General features: G+C 52.6%; 1 protein-coding gene across 2 annotated transcripts in view; it reads right to left on the minus strand.

Annotated features, from left to right (window-relative positions):
• The window catches only part of Ppp2r2c (protein phosphatase 2 regulatory subunit Bgamma), an 84,582-nt gene that overhangs the window by 27,224 nt on the left and 33,731 nt on the right, over positions 1–23,627 (minus strand). For both annotated transcript variants that reach the window (XM_032915961.1, XM_032915962.1), the window contains exon 2: positions 2,478–2,575. In XM_032915961.1, coding sequence (XP_032771852.1) covers positions 2,478–2,575 — 98 coding nt within the window. The remainder of the gene's footprint in view (positions 1–2,477; positions 2,576–23,627) is intronic.

A 23,627-nucleotide genomic window follows, 5' to 3' on the forward strand; every position in this document is an offset into this window, starting at 1 on the left:
GTAGTGGGTATGAAAGTGTACACACAGAGGTATATGTGTATAGAAGTGTGTGCAGACATGTGCAAGTGTGTATGTTTTACCGGGGTGTGTGTGTGCGTGTGCAGGTATGTGTATACATGGAGGATATGGGTATGTGCAGGGGTATATGTGTGCAAGCAGTAGGTGGGATGTGGAAAAGTGAGTGTATGTGTGTGTGTGTGTGTGTGTGTGTGCATCTGGGGTGAATGTACAGAATTGTATGCAGGTGTATGTGTGTGCAAGTATATATGTGTACAGGGGTATAAATGTGTGCAGGTGTGTATGTGCGTATACATGGGTGTGTGTATACAAGGTGGATATGGGTATATGCTGGAGTGTATGCCTTGGGCACAGGGGATACACAGATGTGTGCCCAGAGATCTATGTGTGTGGACAAAGATATGCAGGTATATATGTGTGAACAAAGATGTGCATATGTGCAGGTGTGCATGCATGTATGAACATGCACATGCAAGGGACAGCCTTAGGTATTGTCCTCAGAAACACTGCCCACCCTATTGCGGCAGGGCTTCTCCTTGTCCTGGACCTCACTGATTAAGTTAGCAAGCCTCAGGGACCTGCCTGTCTCCAGTCTCCCCAAACGTGAGATCATAGGCACTTGTATTTTCCTGTGGGTTCCGGGGAATTAAACTTAGGTCCTCATGCTTGTGAGGCCGTGGATCTTCCCATGTACCCACAAAGTATTCACCATCCCCCTGGCTGAAGTCAGATGCTATCCCCATTAGTCAGGTCTTAACCCTGCTTCCCACGGTGGCTCCCATCCCAGTTTGGGCAGCAGAGTTCCTACGAACCCGTCTTGGTGGAGACCTCCAAGTACTGAGCACTGGACCTGCCATAAATACTGGGGACCACTCTCCTAGCAGACAAGTCAAGTTTCTATGACAACACAGGATCACAGCTGGGAACGAGAGGAGACGGCCAGCCAAGCACAGCTTCGGCTTTTCTGTTCATTTTGAAAGTGCCTATTTTTAGGTCCCTGTCTCTGTCTTGCGTTAGGATCTGTTTGAAAATCCTTCCACGTTTTTGCCTTCTCTTCCCCATGAGCACGAGTTGTGAAAAAGGTCAGCAGGACCAGAGGGAGAGACAGACTGAAGGAGAAAAGCCAGAACCTCTGAGCTCGTTTCTCTTGCAGCAGGCAGAAGGATAGCTGACTCTGGTGTGCCCTGGTGGGACAGTTCGGTCTTGTGACACCTGTGTGCATCAGGCTGTCCCTGGCCTGCCCTTGGTGAGCTATTTTAAGCCTCTGTGCTGAGGTTCTTCGGCTGTCAGATGAAGGGTAGCAGCAGCTCTCTGCGTGGTGGGGTGGTGAGGAGGGGTCTGTATGAGCTAATGCAGCAAGGGAACAGCACTTTAGAGGGATGAGGGTGGCTTCAGCTCCTCCCCCTGGCCCTGTTCCCTTGAGCCTCTCCCTTCTCCCTTTCCTGGCTTTCTCACCACCACCCCCAACACATCAGTGATTGAGAAGCCCCTTGCTGGGGTGACAGAACACAGCAGGTTTCCGTGAGGCTTGCTGCTGATTGGTCTGTCTGTTAATGGGTGTGCATCTGTACCCTCAGGGACCAGCAAGAAAGAGAAAAGAAAGAAAACAAGGAAACTGTGTGGAACATAGAATGCTCAGCACAGCGTCTGCATAAAGTGGATTCTCAGAGCATCGGTGAGAGCATTGTTGAGGGGGCCTGGACCGCACGGTTCTTTAGGGTTTCAGAAATGACCTCCTGGGTGGGTGGTCTCAGGCTGCTCTTGTTGTATACATTATTCTGCTGCACAGCCACAGGGGAGGGCAGAAGAACAGGTTAAGGCTGGCTTGAAGCCAGGCGTGGGTGCCACACGCCCTTAATCCTAGCATTCCAGAGGCAGAAGCAGGTGGATCTCGGAGTTCTAGACCAGCCTGGTCTAGAGTGAGAGGGTTCCAGGACAGCCAGGCCTACACAGAGAAACCCTGACTTGGAGAACAAAACAAAAACAAAGAAAGGCCAGTTTGAAGAGTGGAAGTCTGAGCAAAACCTGCCAGGCCAGCAGAGAGCTGGGGTGGGGATGGGGTGGGGGAGTCTCGCTCCTTCCCCAGCTACAACCGCAGGCCACACAGGTCGGGAAGGTTCTGCTGAGAGCTTGTTGGTTTGTCTGGGACAGGAGCATGTCAGTGAATAATCAGCTCATTTGCTTTAGGAAACTGTCCCAGACCACTTACCAGGCCCTTCCCCAATCCTTTCCCTCCAGCCCCAGGCACCTTGTAACAGAAGGCAGTCAGTAACAGAATTCTAGGTAAGCACCTAGGCAAGGTGGCCCAGAAGTCCTGCTCAGAGTATGACCTGCATCCTGCCAGGCCACATCCACCTGAGCCACCCTCACCCTCACCCTCAACACCAACAACAACAACAACTCCATCCTCTGCCCATCCTCTTCCTGCCGCCTCCCTCATGACCCTTCCACACACATACCTCTGGTTCCCGCTGGAAGATAACCACCCGGCCACCCTTGTCACCTGTGGCCAGCAGTTCCCCAGTGTGGTTGAACTCGACAGTGGAGATGACGTCAGCTTGAGGAAACAAGACAGAAGGCATCGGTTAGCTGCCTGTATCATCACACAGTGACATCAGTACATTGCTAGACTCGGCAGACCCCACACCCTGGGGGCCCCTGGAGCAGGAGGACGGAGCATGCTGAGGGTCCCCACCCTCCTGAGTAGGCTTCCTCCCTGCTCAGTGGGTCACTGAGGCTGAACTCCAATCCCAGGGGGCGAACTGGGGACAGTGTGGGGCCTGTGGGTATCAGGGAAGGAAGCCACCATTCCACAGGTCTGGGTGCCATCAGGGCCTGCCACAGGTCAGGGTGGTACAGCTTTGGAAGGGAGTCGAGGAAAGGCAATTGTCTATAGGGACAGTAGGGACAAGACGCAGTGGCTTGCTCTAATCTCTAATGCTCCCCTGGGGGAACTAAGGGCTAGACATGAAGCCAGGGAAGCCACTGTGCTGGACAGATGAAGAGTGGGTACAAAGCTGGGGACCACAATGGCTAACAAACTATCTGCAAACTGGGGACAGAAGGTGGGTGGCATTGCAAGCCACCTGGGTGTGCCTTGTCTTCCCTTCTTGGATCAAGCCCTGTGTTCACTCCTTATACCTGTGGCAGGACAAAAAGTAGCCACTCCCTTGCCAGGACAGTACCTGCTAGCGGTTGGGGTGAACTCCCAGCTCTCTAATCTTAGAGTCTCACCCTCAGGCAGGCCTCTGGGATCTCTCCCAAGCTGTACTATAGGTGGCTGAGCTCAACTTAACACCCAGAGGCTTTCCTCACGGGGGTCGCCCCAGTAACTGGAGTGTCTGACCCACTGTGTGGGCAGGTGTCTGGAGAGAGCCCACAGTGTTAGACCCAGACTCCAGTCTCAGGATCTGCGAATGAAGGCAACCCCCAATCTATTCCCCAACCCCCTCAGGCTCTATGAGCCACAATGGCGTCTGGTCTGAACATTCCAGGTGGCCAGCCACAGGGCTAGGTCATACATGGAAAGGACAGCACCAGGCCTGGCAGGAGAGCTGCTCCTTCTAGACAAAGCCAGAATTCACCAGCCTTAAACCTGAGGCTGTCCTGCCACAGGATTTACTGGAATCCCAAAGTGATTTTTATTTTTAATTTAAACATATTCCTAATATTGAAAAAGTAGGATTCTTGCCAAGGTGTACTTCCAATACATTCTGAAGCACGGAAAGTTCTAGAACATCAACCCATATGCCCAAGCAGCAACTGTTGGCAGGACAGGGCAGAGTCTACCCCTGTGAATGAGATTCCTGGTAACTCTTCACCTTTCTGACCTGGGCTCTGTCAGTACCATAATCTTTGACCCCAACTATGGTAACAGGAACATCTGCCTAACAGGTCACCAAGGTGCCAATCCTCCATGGCCCCAGTAGATCACCAGCAGGCCTCCCTAACTATATTGACTATATTCCACTCTTCAGATAGTCACCAGAGAGATACCCTTGAACCACGCTCTCTTTCCATGCCCCAACCACCAGCAGTCCCCAAATATGACTTCCTTCTCTGGGTATTATAGCAGATAACCTTTCCCTATCCCAACAGCCATTCCTCCATGACACCCAACCCCAATGCTTTCACCTGTCCTTCAAATATTCATCTACATCACTGTGCCCCACAGGCCGCAGGGAATCCATAGGGAGAGCCCAGAAGCACTGTGGCTAACACCATGGCACTTCACTTCCTGCCCCTTCTAAATAGCTTTGTACTTCACATTCAGAGCAGTCTGTAACTGTGCACACCAGGACCCCAGGCTTTCCCCTCTCCTGCCCCTGTTCCCTTCTCTGGAACTCACATGTCCCCACTTGAATGGTAAGCCTCTCACCTGTCCTAGACTCTGGGAGGGCCCTGTGATCTGCTTGAGACTACAGACCACAGCTAGCAAGCTGCAAGGAGAGCCAGGAGGCTAATATACAGAGCTCTGCCCTGTATGTAGCCTCTGCTTTTGCCAGCAGAGGGACCTGCCCAGGCTAGTCCATCAGTCCTCAGAGGCAGGGGCAACAGCCGCTAGCCAAGCCCAGCTTGCAGCAGGTCACCGACGAGCCTAAACTCGGTCCTTTGAAGATGCGTGCCAGTAATGGATGCCTGCCAGGCTGGCCCTATCCTAGTCTACCTCGCCATCATTCCACGCCTGACCCAGTGTCCCTTATCCCAGCTGATATCAGCATCCAGCCTGGACCTTGGGCCTGGGTGTTCTCACATGACATCAGTACAACAGTCTAGGGACTTTCTTCTCATCTGGGACATGGGCAGCCTGATCGGTGAACCAGCGTGGCTGACTTGTTGAACCTTTTACCGACATCTTCACCCCATCCCATAGCAGCCTGCTCTCTTCTCCTGGCCTGGGCTGCATGCCGTGTTCCTTATCTGTACCTGGTGTGTAGCTCCATGACAGCAAAGCAATGTAATCCGTGCTTCGAAGTGACAGTGCCCATGCATGGTATAGTGTGTGCACCTACTCAACACAGACCTTTTATTTTATCAAAAACTTTTCTTTGAGGGAAGCTGGGTATAGAACCCAGGCTATTACAGGCCATCATTGAGCTGTACCCCCAGCTCTAACACACGCCCTCCAGAGGGAGCCCCTGACCCCCTACTGGGCCTCTGAGTTGTAATAAATGCCAGCTGTAGTAGCAACAAATCGGGGCCCAGATACAGGAGATAAAGGGACCACACCCCTTTATGCTTAAACAGAGGGGACCAGACAAGTGCCTGCTACACACACTTGCCGTTTCCCTTAAAAACTCCCTAAGGGGGGGAAACAGAATATAAAATTGTATATAAAATGTCTTAATTATATAGACCAGTGATCACAGCCTTGTTAAATAAGCAAACGAGGCCGGGGTGGGGGGGTGGAATGCTGCTAACGTAAAGCCGTTAACAACGTTTTATGCAGGGTGGATGAAACAAAATAAATTTCCCTTTCTGCTTTTGTAGATGTTCTGTGATGCAGCTACATTATTTTAATAACTTTATTTGGACGTAATCAATGCATCAAGAGCAGCATACTTAATGCAGACAATTTGATGAGTTTGGGGGTATACGTGACACTCGTTATTTTTATGACGGGGAAAATAATGCAATTAAATTGGAATGCTGGCATAACCTCGCCATCCAGGGCAATTGAGGTCCACCGAGGCTGGGCGGTTACCACAGTAACAGATACTAATGTCTGTGGGCAATTTACAATTTGTATGTCATTTTCATGTCCACTGCTTCCTTGGAGCCACAAAAGCCCCCCTGGGGGGAGAGATGACTTCCAGTTGGTGGCGGGAGGACGGTGCCCCCTCCACAGACAAAGGCTCGGGAGCCCTCCTTGGACCAGTGAGGAGTCTGGGTTAGCACCGTGGCTCAGGCAGCTCAGCTGTGTGGCTTGGAGTGGGCATCACAACTGTTCTGAGCCCTGGCTCCTCATCTGTGGTCAGTCTATGATGTGTGGTCTTTCTGGGAAGAGAGGATGGAGAGGCAGCTGGAGAGGAAGGACCAGGAAAGAAGAGCCAATTAGAGCAAAACAAAATCTACTTGGTAGAGAGCCACAGCCGTCTGCCATGCCTGCCTCTGGCTTCTAGAAAGTACAATGGTACTCAAAAGTCTGTGACCCCACCCCTCCAGTCCTGTTCTGGATAACAATGAAGAAGCTACGTCTACCCAGCCCAGGGCCCTGCCAAGCTCTCCAATCAAGGGCTAGTGGGAGCCATATCTACTGTCTTTACAGCATAGGTCTCAGGAGTTCACCTGAGGCAAAGCTACCTCAGAGAGCCGGAAGTCACTATCCACCAATGTCAACCTAAGTCACTAGGCAGCCTCTCTGCAGAGAAAGGTCACCTCTTCTCCTAGTAGAATTGAGACACCTCCCGCCCCAGTACCACCTCCTTCAGGACGTGCTTCCAACATGCCTGCCTTACCCCATACCAGCAAAATTATCTCTCCTCTAGCTGAGGGCTCAAGGGCCAATGTGTGCCTCTCGTAAGGCCTAAGCTCTTCTTCCCTGTGGTCTGTGTCCACATTGTCTCTAGTCTTCACCATGAAGAATGGCAGGGTCTGCCACCAATCCCATCCACTTGTCCTGGGAGCCCTCTGTCTCCAGGAACCCTTACTGGAGTGGAGCTCTCATGGTGACAACAGCAGAATCTAAACCCATGACCAAATAATAAAACCAAAACCAAACTACCTGTGTCACTGGAGGGGAACCAAACTCTAGGATCAGCAAAAGTAGAACTGCTCAGCTCAATCAGGGTGAGTCTCCCTCACTCAAGACTTAGCCTGGGGAGGGAGGGGGCGCCTGTGCAGTGTGGGCAGCTGCAGACACCTGGAATGGAACTAGCCCTAGGCTCTTTCTGCAGAGTTGGCAGGCATGCAGGGGAGGCGAGCAGGGACAATGGACAAAGGGCCACTGGCTACCACCCTGAGCCAGTCCAATGTGTGCCTGTCTACCTGTGAACGCCTGAGAAGTGAGAGGTGTTACCTCTGTTGGCCATGTAATGACAGGCTGTTGCACACCACAGGAAACGATGAGCGAAGACGGGTGGATTGCGTGCCCTAAGAAGATGACAAAGGCTTGGACCTTCAGCCCTGCAAGCAAGAGACCGCTCTGCAGTAGGGTTTTTGTAGATGGTCAAGATAAAGACGTCATGCAGCAAGGAGGAGGGGCTTAAGCACAAGGACCTGACAGAAAAGTGGAGTAGGACCCAGGGGCAGACATACACACAGACACGCACAGAGGGGGGGGGAGAGAGAGAGAGAGAGAGAGAGAGAGAGAGAGAGAGAGAGAGACAGACAGACAGACAGACAGACAGACAGACAGACAGACAGGACCCCGTGGTGAGAAGCAGCAAGCAGACCCCATTCTACAAGCCAAAGACTACCAACAACACCAGAGCTAGGAAGGGGTCAGGCTGAGTCTATCCTGGGGCCTGTTGAGGGAGCCAGCATCAGGACCACCCTGCTGACACCTGGATCTCAGACTCCCAGCTTCTAGTGCCAGTCAGATACATTTGTTCTGAGCTGTACGGTTTGAGATATCGACCCTAGGAACTCAGCACCCTCAGGCTGTGGTGAGGCCACGCAGCCCTGAGCCCTGGAAGATGCAGGGATTGCCATCTGTGCCCAGGCTGGCTTTCCACCTCATGCTGTGTGGAGCTGAGATGGCCACAGAGGTTCATGAAGGTGATGGGAACCCAGCCGCAGCTCCATTACTTCCTCACCAAGCTTCACCCAGCTGAGCCCAGAACCCACCAGGATAAAAGGAGCAGCTGTCATCCTTGCCTGGTCACTATGTATCTAAGGCTTAGAAACACTTCAGATGTCTGGGGCTGGGTATGACGATCTCCGTGAGTTCAAGGCCAGTCTGGTCTACATAGTGAGCTCCAGGACAGCAGGGGTTATGTAGAAAGACACATCTCAAACAAAAACAAATCAGAACACCAAACAAACAAACAAAAAATGTCTTTGAACTAGGAAGTTCCAGAGGCTCTGGAAAGTCGGAGCGGACCTTGCAGATGTGAGCTGATCAGGAGGCCCTAGGGAGACTCCTTCCCTCTCTGACCATTCAGAGCATCACACTAGGCATCAGGGCTCAGAGCAGAGGCTTGGGCAAGCCCAGCCTAGTCCTTCTGACACGTAATCAGCATCCTGAGGTCTACGCTGCTTCTTAATGGAGAAGCATGAAAGAACAGAAGAGCCAGGCCTCACAGGAGAAGAGGAGGCAGGAAGTGAGGAGAGGAGAGGCTGGGGAAGGCAGAGCCAGAAGCAGCAGCTACAGGAGTCAGGGTTTGGAGGAACAAGGAATGGAAGGTTGGGACTCTCGTAGAAAGAGCATAGGGATTGGAGAGGTTGAGACTGAGGCTCTGCCTCATGGCTTCTGGACCTCAAGCCAGAAGGGGTCACAGTCAGCTTCGAGCCCAATCAAGCACCTGCACATGCTGAATCTTTTGAACAACTTTGAAAAGATGTAGAACCCCTATCCCCACATTGGTCAGATGGAGAAACTGAGGCAAAGAGGAAAATTCACTTGCCAAAAGCCCCTTGGCTACTGGGTGCAAAACTGAGACTTAATCCCAGGTAAGCTGTCTCCAGAGTCCTTGAATCTGAAACCACAAACCCTATCCCAGGCCAGTGCATCTTAAGCTTAAAGGGGTCAGGGGCGAGAACTGGGGTTAATAAAGGAAAATGTTGGAATCAGGGCCCTCAGACTGCTCCAAAAGATGCTTCCTAGGTGTGAGAGGCCCAGCCTGATCCCAGAAGATCTGGGATTCAAGTCGGCTGGGGATTTGACCCACATGGGCTTCAGGATGGCCCAGAGGCAGCGCAGGGTCATCATATGTGTGTGCCGGCTGCATGGACGGCATGGGAACACAACAGAGGGAGCCAGAGGCAGCATACAGGAGGGGAACTCATGGGCACTACTGGCCACCAGACACATAGCTGTGCCTCACGGGCAAGCACTCTGCTAGACGGCTCTATGAGAGTCTTGAAGACCACCAGGAAAGGAATCCATGACAGAAACAGTCCATACCCCAGAGCAGGCAAAGTGCCTGCAGCTAGAGAGTGGCCCATCCTCGTTCCCTAGCCTGGACTCTTCCCCACTGGGGCCTCCTCCCTCATGGTGAGGAGCATCCCAGCATTAGGAGAGGGTTTAGAAGCATGTTTAGAGTCTTGTTCTGAGTTCAGCATCTTCTAGGCTGGCGGGTGACATGCCTAATTCAAAGCTCACCCTTTCAAAGTGTGCCTAACTCTCTGTGGATTCCATGTGCCTGGAAGTCCACAGTGCCTTCTAACCCATAGTTCTATCCCCCAGAAAAGAAGTTCCGGACCCCGGCAGCATCCTAGTCCGTCTTCCCCAGTCCAGCAATCACAGATCTACATCTGTCCCATCTGTCCCATCTGTCCCATCTGTCCCATCTGTCCCATCTGTCCCATCTGTCCCTGTGGGATCTGGCCACAAACCCTATCCCAGGCCAGTGCATCTTAAGCTTAAAGGGGTCAGGGGTGAGAACTGGGGTTAATAAAGGAAAATGTCATTCTACATAAATAAATACGGCCTGTGAGGGCCACTCACACTGCACTCATTGGCACCCACTTGTCTTTCAGGCCTATAACACTCCATGCCACCAAGATGGTTTTAAGACAGGTTCCTTGCTTGTCAAGCAGAAACCCAGGCCCCAGAACAGAAGCTCAGGTGTGCTTCTAAAAGCCCCTATACCTTGACCAGGGCTGGGGCTGCAGAGGGAGCCAGTATGCAGCCAGAAGATACAGCCCCTCACTCCCGCCCCATGGCATGTCTGTTGGCCAGACTGAAGGAACAGCAGATGGGCCTGGAAGGCAGACGGGCAGCTGTGGATTTGCCTGTGGTCAGCACCATGTGGTTGAGCCTAGGCAAGGCTGGATGGTGCTCAAAGATAGAAGACACCCAATTCTGGCTCTAGTTTGATGGCCAGGTGCCCTGAGGCCAGTCTCTGGCCTCCGGACAGATCAGGCTGAAGGAGATGGGGAGGCGACCCCCACTTGCTGCTTACTTCTCTGAACTTCAGACTCCAGAAGAGCTTCCATGCTACCCGGCTTCTTTACTAATGAAGGTTCTAGAGTCTGGCCTGACCTGGTAGGCCTGATGGGGCCTGCGATCAGTAGAGGGACAACTCTCCCCTGTGGGCTGAGCTTTGAGGGGCCCTGGTAAAGCACTTGGCAAGTTGCAGTCTCTGATAGTCAGAGCCCCAGGTTCTTAAGTGGCTATAATTCATGTAAGGACTAAATGAGACAGCAGAGGCAGGAATGCACAGCCAGAAACCATTGTCGGGTGCAAATAGCGCATTGTTGTAGTTGTGGTCATTGTCTGTGGTGGAGGGGATGGGGAGGGGGTGCGGTGGGGGCATCATCATCACAGTGCTGGCTTTTTTTATGTCAGCTTGTCACATGTTAGAGGTATCCAAAGGGAGGTAATCTCAACTGAGGAAATGCTTCCATAAGATCCAACAGTAGGGCATTTTCTTAAATTACTGGTTGATGGAGGAGGGCCCAGCCCATTGTGGGTGGGGCCAGCCCAGATGGCGGTGCTGGGCTTTATATGAAAGCCGGCTGAGCAGTAAGCAGTCCCCCTCCATGGCTTCTGCATCAGCTCCTGCCTCCAGATTCCAGCCCTGCTTGAGTTTCTGTCCTAACTTCCTTCAGTGATGGATAATGATGTGGAAGTGTGAGCTAAATAAACCCTTTCCTCCCCAACTTGCTTTTTGGTCATGGTGTTTCATCACAGCAATAGTAACCCTGAATGACAATCACATCGCCACCATCACCATCATCTCAGGTATAAACCCAACCCCGCCCTGGCCACCATGATAAAGACACATGAATAACAGACATACAGAGAGATGATATAAGACCTGGTGTTCCGCTAAGGACCTGGGTTGGGAGTCTAACCTGGCCCTGTTGTATGGTTTCTTCAGAGTCTCCATTTCTCCATTTGTAAAGTGGCAACCACGGTTGTCCAGAATGAGGACACTGCCCTGAACTGTGTGAGAGAAGGGGCAAGCTGCCTGACATTGATTTGGACTGACCGCTCAGATATCTGATGCTGGCTGGCTGGGGCTGGCTGGCTGGCTGGCTGAGGCTGGCTGGCTGGGGCCAGATTCAGGACTCCCAGCACCTGGGGTCCCAGGGGCCCTGCACTCCCTCTCAGGCTGCAGCTGTCAGGCCGGAAGTGGGGACCATGCCGGTCTGGCACCATCAGGTCTCATCCCATCAATGTGTCCACCAGACCTTGCCAAGGCCTGTCTGCTCCAGAGGGGAGTCAGGCACTTAGATGCCGAGTCCCTGGGCAGATTCTCTGAGCAGAGTGCTGAGATCATAATTGGCAGGCCCAGCTAATCTCTTCTACCCAACTCTCCTGCCTCAGTTCTGGTTCAGGCCACGGCCAACATCATGCTATCCCGACCTTCCCTAAAGTCTTCTGTAGATCCCATGGCCTATGGAATATACAGCTCCCGCCCCCTCGTCTCCTCTCACACAGTTAGCGCTGCCATTTAGCCAGCAGGTGTTTCTCAGTGCTCTGAAAGAGACAGGCCTCTACTGCTCACCCACTAAGCATCTATTGCTCCCCTACTAAGTGCCAGATCTTAGGCCACACATCAAGGATTCAGAAGAGTGCCATCTGGATCTGACCAGTGAGGAGCTCGGTCCTTACACACTGTGAGCAATCACGTGACACAGAGTAATGCTGGCCTCTGCCCAGTTCCTCCTCCTTCCTCACTGATACCCTGTGGGATCCCCCACCCAAGCCCCTGCTGACTACCAAGCCTGGGCTACCAGATTGCAAGGGAGGCAGTGGCTTTGGAGGGGTCCTTGCCTGGGTATCAGAGGGCCTTACACAGATGCATTACACAGAATGAGCTAAACTTCCCCCAGCAGCAGGGAGGTTGGTGGGGAGCTGTCTTCCATGTGGGGAGTTGCAGTTCCAAGGGTCCGACTTGCAGCTGACTCAGGAGCAGATGGCTGCTCCACACCTGCTGACCACCAGAGCCAATACCCCCAACACCACCCTGGAGGCAGGTCCCCAAACCCACCGCCAAAGGACAGTCTTGCACCTTCACACAGCTTGGTCTCAGCGCTGGGCTCCTCAAGCCTTGTCTGTGGCTTGTGGCCTGGAACTCCAAGCATGACCTTTAAAACAGACTCTAAGCCACTGTTGTTTCACAAAGTTGCCTTAAAAAAAAAAGTTCCTGAAACAACACAGCCAGAATAACTAGCATGGCCCACCCGGAACAGTGAGCCTTACTGGTCCACAGTGTTGAGACCCACCACGGTCAGCTCTGAATGCCAGTGTTACCCCAAGCAGCACCTTGCCCACACAGCCAGGCACAGCCCCTGAAGCTCTATGAGGCTGTCACATGCCCATTACCAACCATAAAGTCCCCAGTGACTAGCCGACATCGCAGACACCAGAACCAGAGACCTGGGCCTGAAGGACCGTCAGATCCCCCCAATCCATGCTACTGCTGTGCTCAATAACCTGGAAAGGCTCTGGCTGGCTGTGCAGGAATCAACTGTTCAGTGTAGAAAGACCTGAGATGGAGTTTTCAGCTATATGTGGTTGTGGAGGAGGAGAAGGAGGAGAAGGAAGAGGAAGAGGAGGAGGGAAGAAGGGAGGGGGGGGGAGGAGGAGGAAGAGGAGGAGGAGGAGAAAGAGAAGGAGGAGGAGGAAGAGGAGGAGGAGGAGGAGGAGGAGGAGGAGGAGGAGGAGGAGGAGGAGGAAGAGGAGGAAGAGGAGGAGGAGGAGGAGGAGGAGGAGAAGGAGGAGGAGGAGGAGGAGGAGGAGGAGGAGGAGGAGGAGGAGGAGGAGGAGGAGGAGGAGGAGGAGGAGGAGGAGGAGGAGGAGGAGGAGGGGGGGGGGGGAAGAGAGGAGGGAAGAGGAGGAGGAAGAGGAGGAGGAAGAAGAGGAGGAAGAAGAGGAAGAGGAGGAGGAGGGGGGGCGGGAGGGGGCGGCAGCGGCGGCAATGAATTTGAATCCTATCAACCCACTGGAGCAGAAATGCTGGTGGTAGAAAGCCACACAGGGCTACACATGTGTGCAACTAATCCAGAGGGAACCAGGACCCTGGAGTATCAGCTTCTTGTAAGGACCCATCAGGAAAGCCCACCCCACCCTCAAGTAGGCAGCCTAGCTCTAGGCTCCCCTTGTAGGCAGCTGGCAAAGCCAGGAGGCAGGAGGGGCCCCTCAGTTAATTAGAACAACCAAGCAGCCAAGGACTTCAATTATGGTGCCTGGCAGGATGATGCCTCCCATGCAGGTGAAGATTAAGCCCACCAGGCTGGCACTCTCTGGGCAATTAAGCACAGGCCAGCCGAGAACAGCTTCCTAACTAAGGTGGGTGGGGTGCTCCGTGCTGCAGATGGGAGCCTGCTCAGAAGCTGCTCAGAGGCAAAAGTCACAGAGGCCGTTCCTCAGGCTCTGTCTGCTGCTTCCCAAGAGTCTTGTTTGACTGAGCAAATAACTCAGGGGTCCTCTCTGTATCCTCGAGTGAAAGCAAAGGGGAACTTTGATGGCAGCAAGGCTGCAGTACTGTCCCCAAGCTAGAGGGATGTCCTGCCAAGGGTGCTACTGTCTTTATCCAGGGACTATCTTTGCCCTGGACTGGATGCTGCATGTCAGAGTATGGGAACATGAGCCCTCCTTGGTGACAGAGGGTGCCTGCCAGGAGGGTGGGGCTGCTTCTGACCCTACTGTTCACTGTGTATCCACAAGTATGGACACTTTGACTTCCCGTGCTCAGGCATTAGGTGTGTCATCAGTTGTGACACCTGAGAAGCACGCTCAGTCCCCGAGTACTCAGAGGGACAGTTATAAGCAGCCTAAAGAGAGAGTGCTCTATCCTGTAGGCAAATCAGAAGCACCCCAAGGCCTGTGGGGAAATGAAGGGCTCTGAGATCTGCAACTGGGGAGACTGAGGACATCAGGGATCTCTAACTCACACTTCTGGAGAGGGTTCCTCTTAAGGGAGGTCCATGTGTGGGAACCATAGCCCATAACTACCAAAGGTGAACGGTACAGAAAAGCCAGGTGGAGCCAAGCCCAAGTAGCCAGGATAAAAGTGAAACCACTCTGTAAAGACCTAATAAAAATGAAGTGAACACTGCCAAGAGATGCTGGAGACTCAGGTTTGACCAGAAAGACTCCTCCAGAGCCTCAGCCATGCACAGGGGGGAAGTCTGTGGCCAAGGAACGCTGTGACAAAGTCCCTCACACAATCCTTTACCTTTAAATGGATATCAGGCTGAGGCCGACCAACACTGTACCTTTAAACTGGCCCGCCTCAACCCCCTTGCAGATGTCACAGTCCCCAGGGCAATACTATGCTATCCTCTGATGTTAACCAGTGGAGGACCTTCCCTAGTGTGTTAAAGTGACAGGCCAGAGTCTGGTCTGGCGTGGGCAGCCCAGCTGGGCAGGAGTCTCACTGGAGCTTCGAGCAGGCAGAGGAAATGCCAACCACAGCTAGGACTCGCACTCTGCTGGTGTCAGCTTGAGCAAGCCACTGTCCTTTCCAGATCCCAACCACATCATCAGCACAATATGAAGGATGCTCACAAGATACTACAGAGGCCTGCTGGAAGGGTTGAAAAGGAGACAGATGAGGCGGGTGCTCAGAGGAGCACGGGCACAGACCAAATGCGGTGTGAGAGCTGAGGGTTCTGATTGATACCATCCGTGTTCCTTCCCTTCCTTAAGGCAGACTGCGTGGGAGGTCACCTCTGTCCATACCTTGAATTCCTGAAGTCAGTTGTACTCCAGCCGTTGTTACATAAACATCATCGTTATATAGATGAGAAAACCAAGCCAGAAGTTAAAGGGACCGCCCAGATTCACAGAGCCCCCGAGCACATGCCTGGGTGAGCTCTTCTCTCCTCCTACCCCTGTCCACTCAGGTGAATTAAATGAAGGAATACAGGAATCGGGGTTGGCACTGAAAAAATGCCACCAGGAGGCCCAGCCTCCCTTCAACCCCTAAGCAGGAGGATCCCCGATTTAATTGTGAGGAAGGAAGCCACAGGCAGCCCCGTGCTGAGCCTCATCCCCCAGTGCTTTCATTAGAGTTTACAGCTTCCTGGGCCCATTAGCACATCCCCAGGTTCCCCTGAAGTGATTGGCTGGGGGAGGGGCCAAGCCTGCTCTTCCCACCCCAGAGCTGGAAAGGGATCCAGGAAGCAGCCACCTTCAATCCAGACACTGACGTAACATCCCGAGAATCTCAGTGGCAAACACAAGATAGTGCCATCCCGGTGATTCCAGAGGGAAGGGTGGCACGCACACAGCTGGAGCCATGGACAGATAAGGCTGTAGGTGACAGGACTGAGAAGTGTGGCAGAGCTTGTGGATGCTGCCAGTATGGCGACCCAGCTGCTGACTTACAGTCAGGACTGTGCTGCGCTCGGGCAGGGGCTCTTGGAGCGGAGTTTATCTATTGTTGTCCGTTGTTGTTCATCTGCTAACACCTGTTATTGAGATGGTGGCTATGCAGGCAAGCGCTACCTACAGGATGAAAGCCAGATGTCTTCAGCCCTTGGGTGCAGTGCTGCGGGCTGTCTCAGTCGCCTAAATGATCATCAAATGACCCCTCCCTTACTGGCCTTGGAAAAACGTGGCCTAACCCCAGCCACAGGGGGCAGTAGTGCCCATTAGCTGGGTGAGCATTTGCACAAAATGCTAACTCCTTGCATCCCTGTCTAAACAGAAGACGGAATGACACCTCCCAGTGACAACAGTGACAAGTCTGCCTGCTGAGCCCCAGAAGCTCCGGGTGTGTGTGTGTGTGTGTGTGTGTGTGTGTGTGTGTGTGTGTGTGTGTGTGTGTGTGTGTTTTCATCTAAAAGTGGTCTTTGCAGATGTAACTGAGCAGAGGTCTATCCAAAGAGTTCGTCCTGAGTCGCCCCAGTGGATCTTAAGGTATCCAATGGCCGTCTCACAGGAGACACGGACCAGAGAGGAGAAGGAGGTAATGGGAAACCAGAGGAACATGGTCGCAAGTCGAGGGACACTGGCAGCCTCACACAGTGTTCTCTGCAGAACCAGAAAGAAGGTTCTGTTTTAAGTCACCCAGTGAGCAGTGGCATTACCATAGCCAATCTGAGGAATGGGCTCACTAGAGGCACAAGAACAGTGATGGTGCCCGGACAGGGCAAGCCAGAGCAGAGTCTTCAATGTCAAGTGCATTGAAGATTCCTTCAATTATTCTGAAATGAGTGGGAAAGGCTGTGTCCTTCAGGGTGTAGAGCAAAGGCATCCTACAGAGCTATGCAGTGTACGCGGTGGGCCACCAGCCGCTGGTGGACACTAAACCTGGCATTCAAACTGGAGACATCTGCCTCCCAAGTACTGAGATGGTGATGAAGAACTGCCAGGCCCACTGGGCTCCTAAATCTTCAATCCCACATGTTGTCCCAGTGCCGGGCACTTTTGTACAGAATGCTGGAAACTGATAAGCCCATATTAGGAATATAAATTAAATGCTATGTGTCAGTTAGTTCATGTACACATATACAAAATTCAAATGAAAGGGACTCCGAAAAGGATACTGACATCAAAAAGATCTGAGCAATTTCTTCTTGCTGACTCCCCTGCCGGGGCTAGGCTAGCCTAGCCTACACCAGCTTCTTCACACTGACCACCCTCCTTTGCTGCCCTTTGCTGACTGAATCAAAAGGGACCCACATCCTTCCACAGCCAGCCAATCACAGGCTTCCCAGAGATCTGAACCAATCACATTTCTCACCTAGGAATCTGGCTGTGAGGTGTGGGAACCAGGTAAGGCAGTGTCTCCCTGGAGAACCAAGAAAAAACATTGTCACTGGAAAGAAACCGGGTGACACAGGAGTGTTACAGTCAAGACTGACCACTGGCCAGAGGCTGGCTCTGAATAGCTTACTTGGGGAGACTGAATGAGAGGATCCAGGACAAACACCATGGATACAGAGCAGGGTAAACACAATAGGGGCCCAGGTCTCTGGCCTCCATGAGCATACTGCTTCCCCACACTGGGCCCGTTATCCCCCAAGCCCTCACTGTCCTGGTTCCCTTTCTAAGATCCTATCTGCCCATCTGTCTTCTGTCTGTGTAATGAAAGGTCTCTTCTCACTCCCACCCGAGGCCTTGTCTGATGTGCTGGTTTACGGAAACTTCTTGGGAAACGGATACAAGCCAGGGGCCAGGCCAGTGTCCGGTCTACAGGATAGACCCCTGGATGCCCTCAATCTCACAGGCTAACCAAGCAGGGAGGCCACACCCACCCTGAGGCAGATTCCAGTGGCTCCATGGAGGCCCCCAGACCAAGCCCTCCCTGAACATGGAGCTAACGAGGCTCACACTGAGCTGTAATTACACGGGCTCCCAGGCGCTCAGGGCCCAGGCAGGCATGCATGCTTGTTCACTCACGGCCTAATGAGGCATCCCGTGTTCTACAAAGCTTTACCTCATGATTTAATTACCCCTCTGCTCTGGCTCTGCCCTCATCACCCACTACTCAGGGAGCAGACTCCCCATGCCTGACGGGGAGCAGGGCGAGGGGTGATCTGGCTCTAGATGGCCAGCTGGGACGGCAGGGGTGTCTGTGCTCACAGCTAGTGGGGGCTGGGCTTTGGTCTCAGGATTTATAGAGGCGGTAAAGTGTTAGAAAGATACCTGGGGAGAGGGGGACACAGAGAGGCATGCCTGGTGGCAGAGCCCATGTAGGTAAACGGGAAGGAGCTGGATATGCATCGAGTGTGATGCTAAACTAAAAGGGCCACTCCGGATGGTCTGTTACGTAGAATAAGCACAGTGGAGCACACGGAAGTGAGAACTGAACAGAATCAGTGGGCCACAGCTCTGCCACATCCGAGCAAGTGAGAGAATGCCATCCCTTCAGAAGTGTCAGGCCACCCTGAAGCCCTTCACCAACTGAACCTGTTTCATGTTTGCTACCCCTGCAATGAAATCAGAGAGGGTTAGCAGCAAGCCTAAAGCCACACAGCCAGGAAGGGGTGTGACCAGACCTCCAGTCCCAGCCTGTTCACTGCTCACTGCTGCAATCCTGATCCCTACGCCTACGAGGCCAGCCTTGGAGTGCTGGTGTAATTGCTGGAGCTAATGGCAGAATGCGGAGTGACCACACCTGCCGTCCCCTCCTTCAGTGCTCATGTGACTGAAACGTTCACCGCAGTTCGATGTGGCTTGCATGTGTCCCCCAAGGTTCTGTGTCAAAAATCCCCAGGCTCACGGTTAGTGGCATTTGGAGGTGTGACGGCTAGTCTTCACTGTCACCTCTGAGCATGTCTGGGAGGGCGTTTCCAGGCAGGTTTAACTCTGGAGGGGTCACCTATTGGGGCAAGCAACACATCCCATGGGTTGGAGTCCTGGGCTGAGTACAAAGGAAAAAGTAAGCTGGGCACCAGAATTTGCCTCTCTGCTTCCTGACTGTGGATAAAATGTGATAACTTGACTTCCGCTGCCAAGCCTTCCCCACCAAGATGGACGGAGAGCTCAAATAAACCCATCCTCTCTGAAGTGGCTTCCTGTCAGGTGTTTTGGTCACAGCAACGAGAAAACTACTGAACACAGAACAGGAGACCTAGATGGTAGGGTCCTCGTGGTGGCATCAGTAGGTCTACAAGAGAAAGAGACCTGTGGTGACAGTGGCTTTGGCTCACCACGGTCCCTTCCTCCAGGAGATGAGACTGGATATTTTTATGTGTAGTGGAGACGGAAGGCGGAAACTGTCCACTCCACTACCCCACCCAGAATACTTCTGGTGCTCAGTACCCCTGCTACCCAGTACCTTTGAGGTACTGTACCACTGGGGCAGGTATCACTTTACAAGGAAAATTACGAGGTTCAGGAAGATGAGGCTACCTGCCGCCCCGATACTGACACGTCCTGATCACAGCTGGTGCTGCCTCCTGCCGTCTGGGTCTCCCGAGTACATGCAGGCATGTCATACACTGCGGCTGGAGCCAGCAAGTGCAGAGAACTGCTAGCCTCAGCTTCTGGGCTGATGTCCTGACTCCTCTTAGGACATGGCAGCTTCCTCCTTAAAGCCTGTACCAGAAATAGGGGGGAGGACTGTTGTGAGCAGCACCTGTGCACTCCCAGGTCCCCTCAAACAGCAACAGCATGGAACGAGGGCAAGTCTAAGCATCTCTGGTTCTGCCTTCTTTGTTCATAACCTGATTGGAGGGACAGCATTTCCCAGAATTCCCAGCAGACCCTGCTGAGGAAGCAAGGGGGGGGGAGAAAGGGGAATCAGGCAAGGCTAAGAGAGCAGATAGCCTGGCTGCTTTGGTAATACAGGCTCCCAGTGTCTGGATAGCACAATGCCTAAAGCCATGACCTCCAGTCCCAGGCCTTTGGGCTTAGAAATCTTCCACTGAGCTGGTGGCTGAGGGACCTGTGTGTGACAGTGCTCTGGCCTTCCCCAAGGAACTATCTTCTTGCCCAATGCGGAGACTGAAAAGGCTCCTGGAGTCCCACGGGACAGCCAATGGTATGTTTCCAGGGCCAGTGTGCCCAGCCCAGCTCCCTCTGGATGTCACTGCTCAGATTCTTAGTAAACAAGTTCCCCTGCTGAGGCCCACAGTGGCTCTGGGGACCCATGTCCAGGGCCACAGCCTATAGCCACTGTTCCAAAACCTTCTGCTGAGCATACAAGAGCCCAGCACCCTCTCTGACCAGAGCCCAGCAGGATCTGACCCAGGATGAGCAGGGATCCCAAGGACACCCCAACCACACTTCACCCTCGTGGAACATTTACCAAGGTGGTGTCTGTCCAAGTCACCTCGCTAACAGGCTATGCATGTAGGGAAAAGCTGAATTTATGCCTCCAATCCAGGGATCCTGGAATTCATGAGCCACGTGTGGCTCAAGAGCCAAGAGTGCTGTTTTAAAGGGTCCTAGAACAGCAAAATGGAAAAGTACGCAAGAGGGATTCCAGCTCACCAAGTCTCCCAGCCCTTTACAGACACAGGGATAGATCACTGCTCAGGACAAGCCCCAGCCTGCAGCTCTGAGACCAGGGTCAGCTGTAACTGCAGGGAGATCTGCACATGACCACCCTGTGCTGTGGAAGGGGACAGCAAGCACAGTGTCTCAACACTGCAGGTGGGTTCTCCCTCAGCTTCTTGGGTGGGTCGATCCCCACCACTGCTTGATTAGCAAATGCTTTGCTCCAACCTCTGTCTCTGCAGCCGCACACCTTCCTGTCCCTGTCCACTCTGTCCTCTCCTCCTTTCTTAAGTCCACTGTAGCCCCATTCTAATTAGTGATATCAATAGGAAGCCATTGCAAAGAAAGTTCCATTCTTAGCCTCTGGGGGACAGGAGTTTGGAGAAGACTGTGGTGCACACGATGGTCTGAACCCCTATTTTCTGTCTCCTCTACAGTATTGTGGTCTCAGGATGTGGGCACCTCTCCCCCCTCTCTTGGTTCTTTCCTCTTGTTCTATCCACTCCCCTTAAACACACACACACACACACACACACACACACACACACACACACACACACACACACACACATAACATACTCCAAATGGCAGGTGGGCAAGACTTCCCAAGGACATGCTGTGGGACAACCTGCGGGCTGGCCCGCAGCCATGACAAACAACTTGTCTCCTGCCAAGTCCCACTGCTGCCAACGTCACCTTGCACCAAGCCGTCCCTGTGGCGATGAAGGTAGGAATAAGATCTCTGCTGTGTGTGGCCCACCAGCATCCCTCCTGCTGTGGGTCCAGCTGCCAGCAGATTACAGAGCTAGCCTAGGGTTCAGAGAAGGGACTCAGAGCCTGTGTGTAACTTCTGACTCCAAAGGGACACGGGCACTTTTTCTAAAGGACATACATTAGCCTTGCCTCTGCCTTAGGGTCCAGACAGGTCCCCTCCTAGCTACCCTGCCTGTCTGCATCTCTGTCTGATCTGCTTAGGTCTATGGAAGACCAGCCATAGGATCCTATGCTCTGGGGACACTTACTCCTTCATATGACCTGGTTGGTGACCTACTGCAAGACAGTGAAGAAAAGGACATAGTCGGGTCAATGTATTTTTCAAAAGTGCACACCAAGACAGTTTGAGGGTGTCCCTCAAAACTCATCAGCTGGACACACAGTTCCCAGAGCAACAACACTAACAAGTGGGAGCCTCAGGATGCCTGGATCACCAGGCCCTGCCTTCATGAACAGATGATGTCACTAGTTACTGGGACAGTGGGTTTGATATAAAGCTAATCAAGAGCTTCTCAATCACCCACGTGCTGCCTTCTGCCGTGTTGTTACACACAAAGCAAGAAGGCTCTCACTAAACACAGCCCCGAAAGCTGGCTTCGGAGTCTCCAGAACTGAGATCTTTATGTACTCAGTCCAAAGGGTTCTGTTAAATACAGAAAATGGACTAAGATACTTGTGATGGTTAGTTTCAATTTAACTTAACATAATTTAAATCAACACAATTTAGAACCACCTGGGAAGATAGTCTCTATAAGGATTGCCTACACTGAGTTGGCCTATGAGCATGTCTATAAGAGATCATCTTAATTATGTTAACTCATATGGGAAGGCCCACTGTGGGCAGCACCATTCCCTAGGCAGAGGATCCTGAACTATGTAAGAGTGAAGAAATCAAGCCGAGCACGAGCAAGTGAGCAGGCCTGCATTGTTTCTGTCTGCTCTCATGCATGTGATATGACTAGCTGTTTGAAGTTCTTGGGCCAGCCTTATGATCAAACACCGTCGAAAAGGTGTCAATGACTGGGAATCTAGCTGTGGCACAGTGGCTAATTCTGGAACTCATGGGAGGGCCAGACATCGAGTCTGTGCAGCTGGAAGAGTAACAGGCTTTCTGTTCCTTAGCATCCCAGTTGCCATTGTCACAGATTGCTTTTCAGCCCTCCCTGAGACTACAAGCCCAAGATGGAGCCAGGGTGTATCCCTTCTTCTATACAACAAAGCACCCTAATGGCACCTGGGTGTTCAATGCCCATGAGTTACATGACGAACAGCTCCAGCCACTTTGCACCAGATATCCTGACAGCAGCTAGACACAGCCATGACTGCCACGCCTCTAGATTTGGCTGGAATTGTTCCCTGGTAGGTGAGCCACATGCCACTAAGCTAATAAGGTGACTTCAGAGGAGGCTGGGAGGGGAGAGGCAGGCACACAGCTGTGGACTGATGTCTGCATCTTTCCCTCCTTTCTTTGAGACAGAATCTCCTGTAGCCCTGGTTTCTCTGGAACTTGTTACGTGGCTGAGGCTGGCCTGGAATTGATCCTTCTGCCTCTGTTTCTCAAGTGCTAGGATTGCAGGGCAGCTCTGACAAAGTAAGGCAGACACTTATCTCCTGCCAATGAGGCTGGGAGCTGAGGTCAAGGTGTTAGCAAGCCAGTGTCTGAGGCTTCTGCAAGACCACTGTCCTAGCCTGCAGATGGCTCCTTCTCCCTGTGTCCACAAGTGGAATCCTCTCAGTCTGGGTCCTGGTCTCATCTTGTAAGGAAAGCAGCCAACTCAAAGCCAGACTCATCGTAGGGACCTCATTTCTCTAGCCTTCACCATAATGTGAGGGGTGTGTGTGTGTGTGTGTGTGCGCGCGCGTGCACGCGCCACAATAATGTATAGTTTCCCATACACAGGAGGATTCCAATAAATGCCACACCTTCAACAACCGGCATCAACCAAGCACCTGGTAACTTCTACCACTTGCTGGGTTTTTGACAGGCCTTATTGTTACCCACTCCTGGGAGAAGGCTCACCACCATCCAGGCAGGCACAGCATAGCACTTGCCCAGCCCTCGGTCCTGCCTGGGTGGTGAGCAAGAAACACAACAAGAAACAGCGGTCCACTGGAGAGGGGTCTAAGGGGTAGACCACTGCAGTGATGGTGAGGATGCTAGGGGCCCAGACTGCCACTGAGGAAACATTCTCAAGGGCTTAAAGCACTGAGGAGGCTCTCTGGGAGGAGGTGGCAGAAGGATGGGTAGTGAACTGGCCCGGGACAAGAGACAGAAGGGAGAGGACCCACAGTTGGAAAGACAGTGGGTGGTTTCACAGGATGAGGATGAAAGCTCATCCTCTGATCCTTAAAAGTCTTTCAAATAATTCATTGGGGAGGGGCAGAGGTGCATAAGAATGTTTCCATAGACCACCTAGAGTACATCAGAGCAGATCCTTTAGGCAGTGACAATTAGGCAAATATACAACAGGGCCTCAGCAGAGGGCCACCCATGGGGGTCCCCTTTGGGTCAGCAGACTCAGCAATAGGTCATACCCTAGGGCAGATAATGACCTGACCCTGCCAGGAAGAGGCTATCAGACCCTGGATAGAGGAGACCAGTGGTTCTCAACCTGTGGGTTGCCACCCCTTTAGGGAATCAAACGACCCTTTCATAGGTGTCACATATCAAATATCTTGAATATTTACACTATGATTCATAACAGTAGCAAAATTACAGTTATGAAGTAGCAATGAAAATAATTTTATGGTGGGGGGGTCACCATATGAGGAACTGTATTAAAGGGTCACAGCATTAGGAAAGTTGAGAACTAGTAGGGGAGAG

This window comes from Rattus rattus, chromosome 11 (assembly GCF_011064425.1).
Source record: "Rattus rattus isolate New Zealand chromosome 11, Rrattus_CSIRO_v1, whole genome shotgun sequence".
NCBI classification, from domain to species: domain Eukaryota; kingdom Metazoa; phylum Chordata; class Mammalia; order Rodentia; family Muridae; genus Rattus; species Rattus rattus.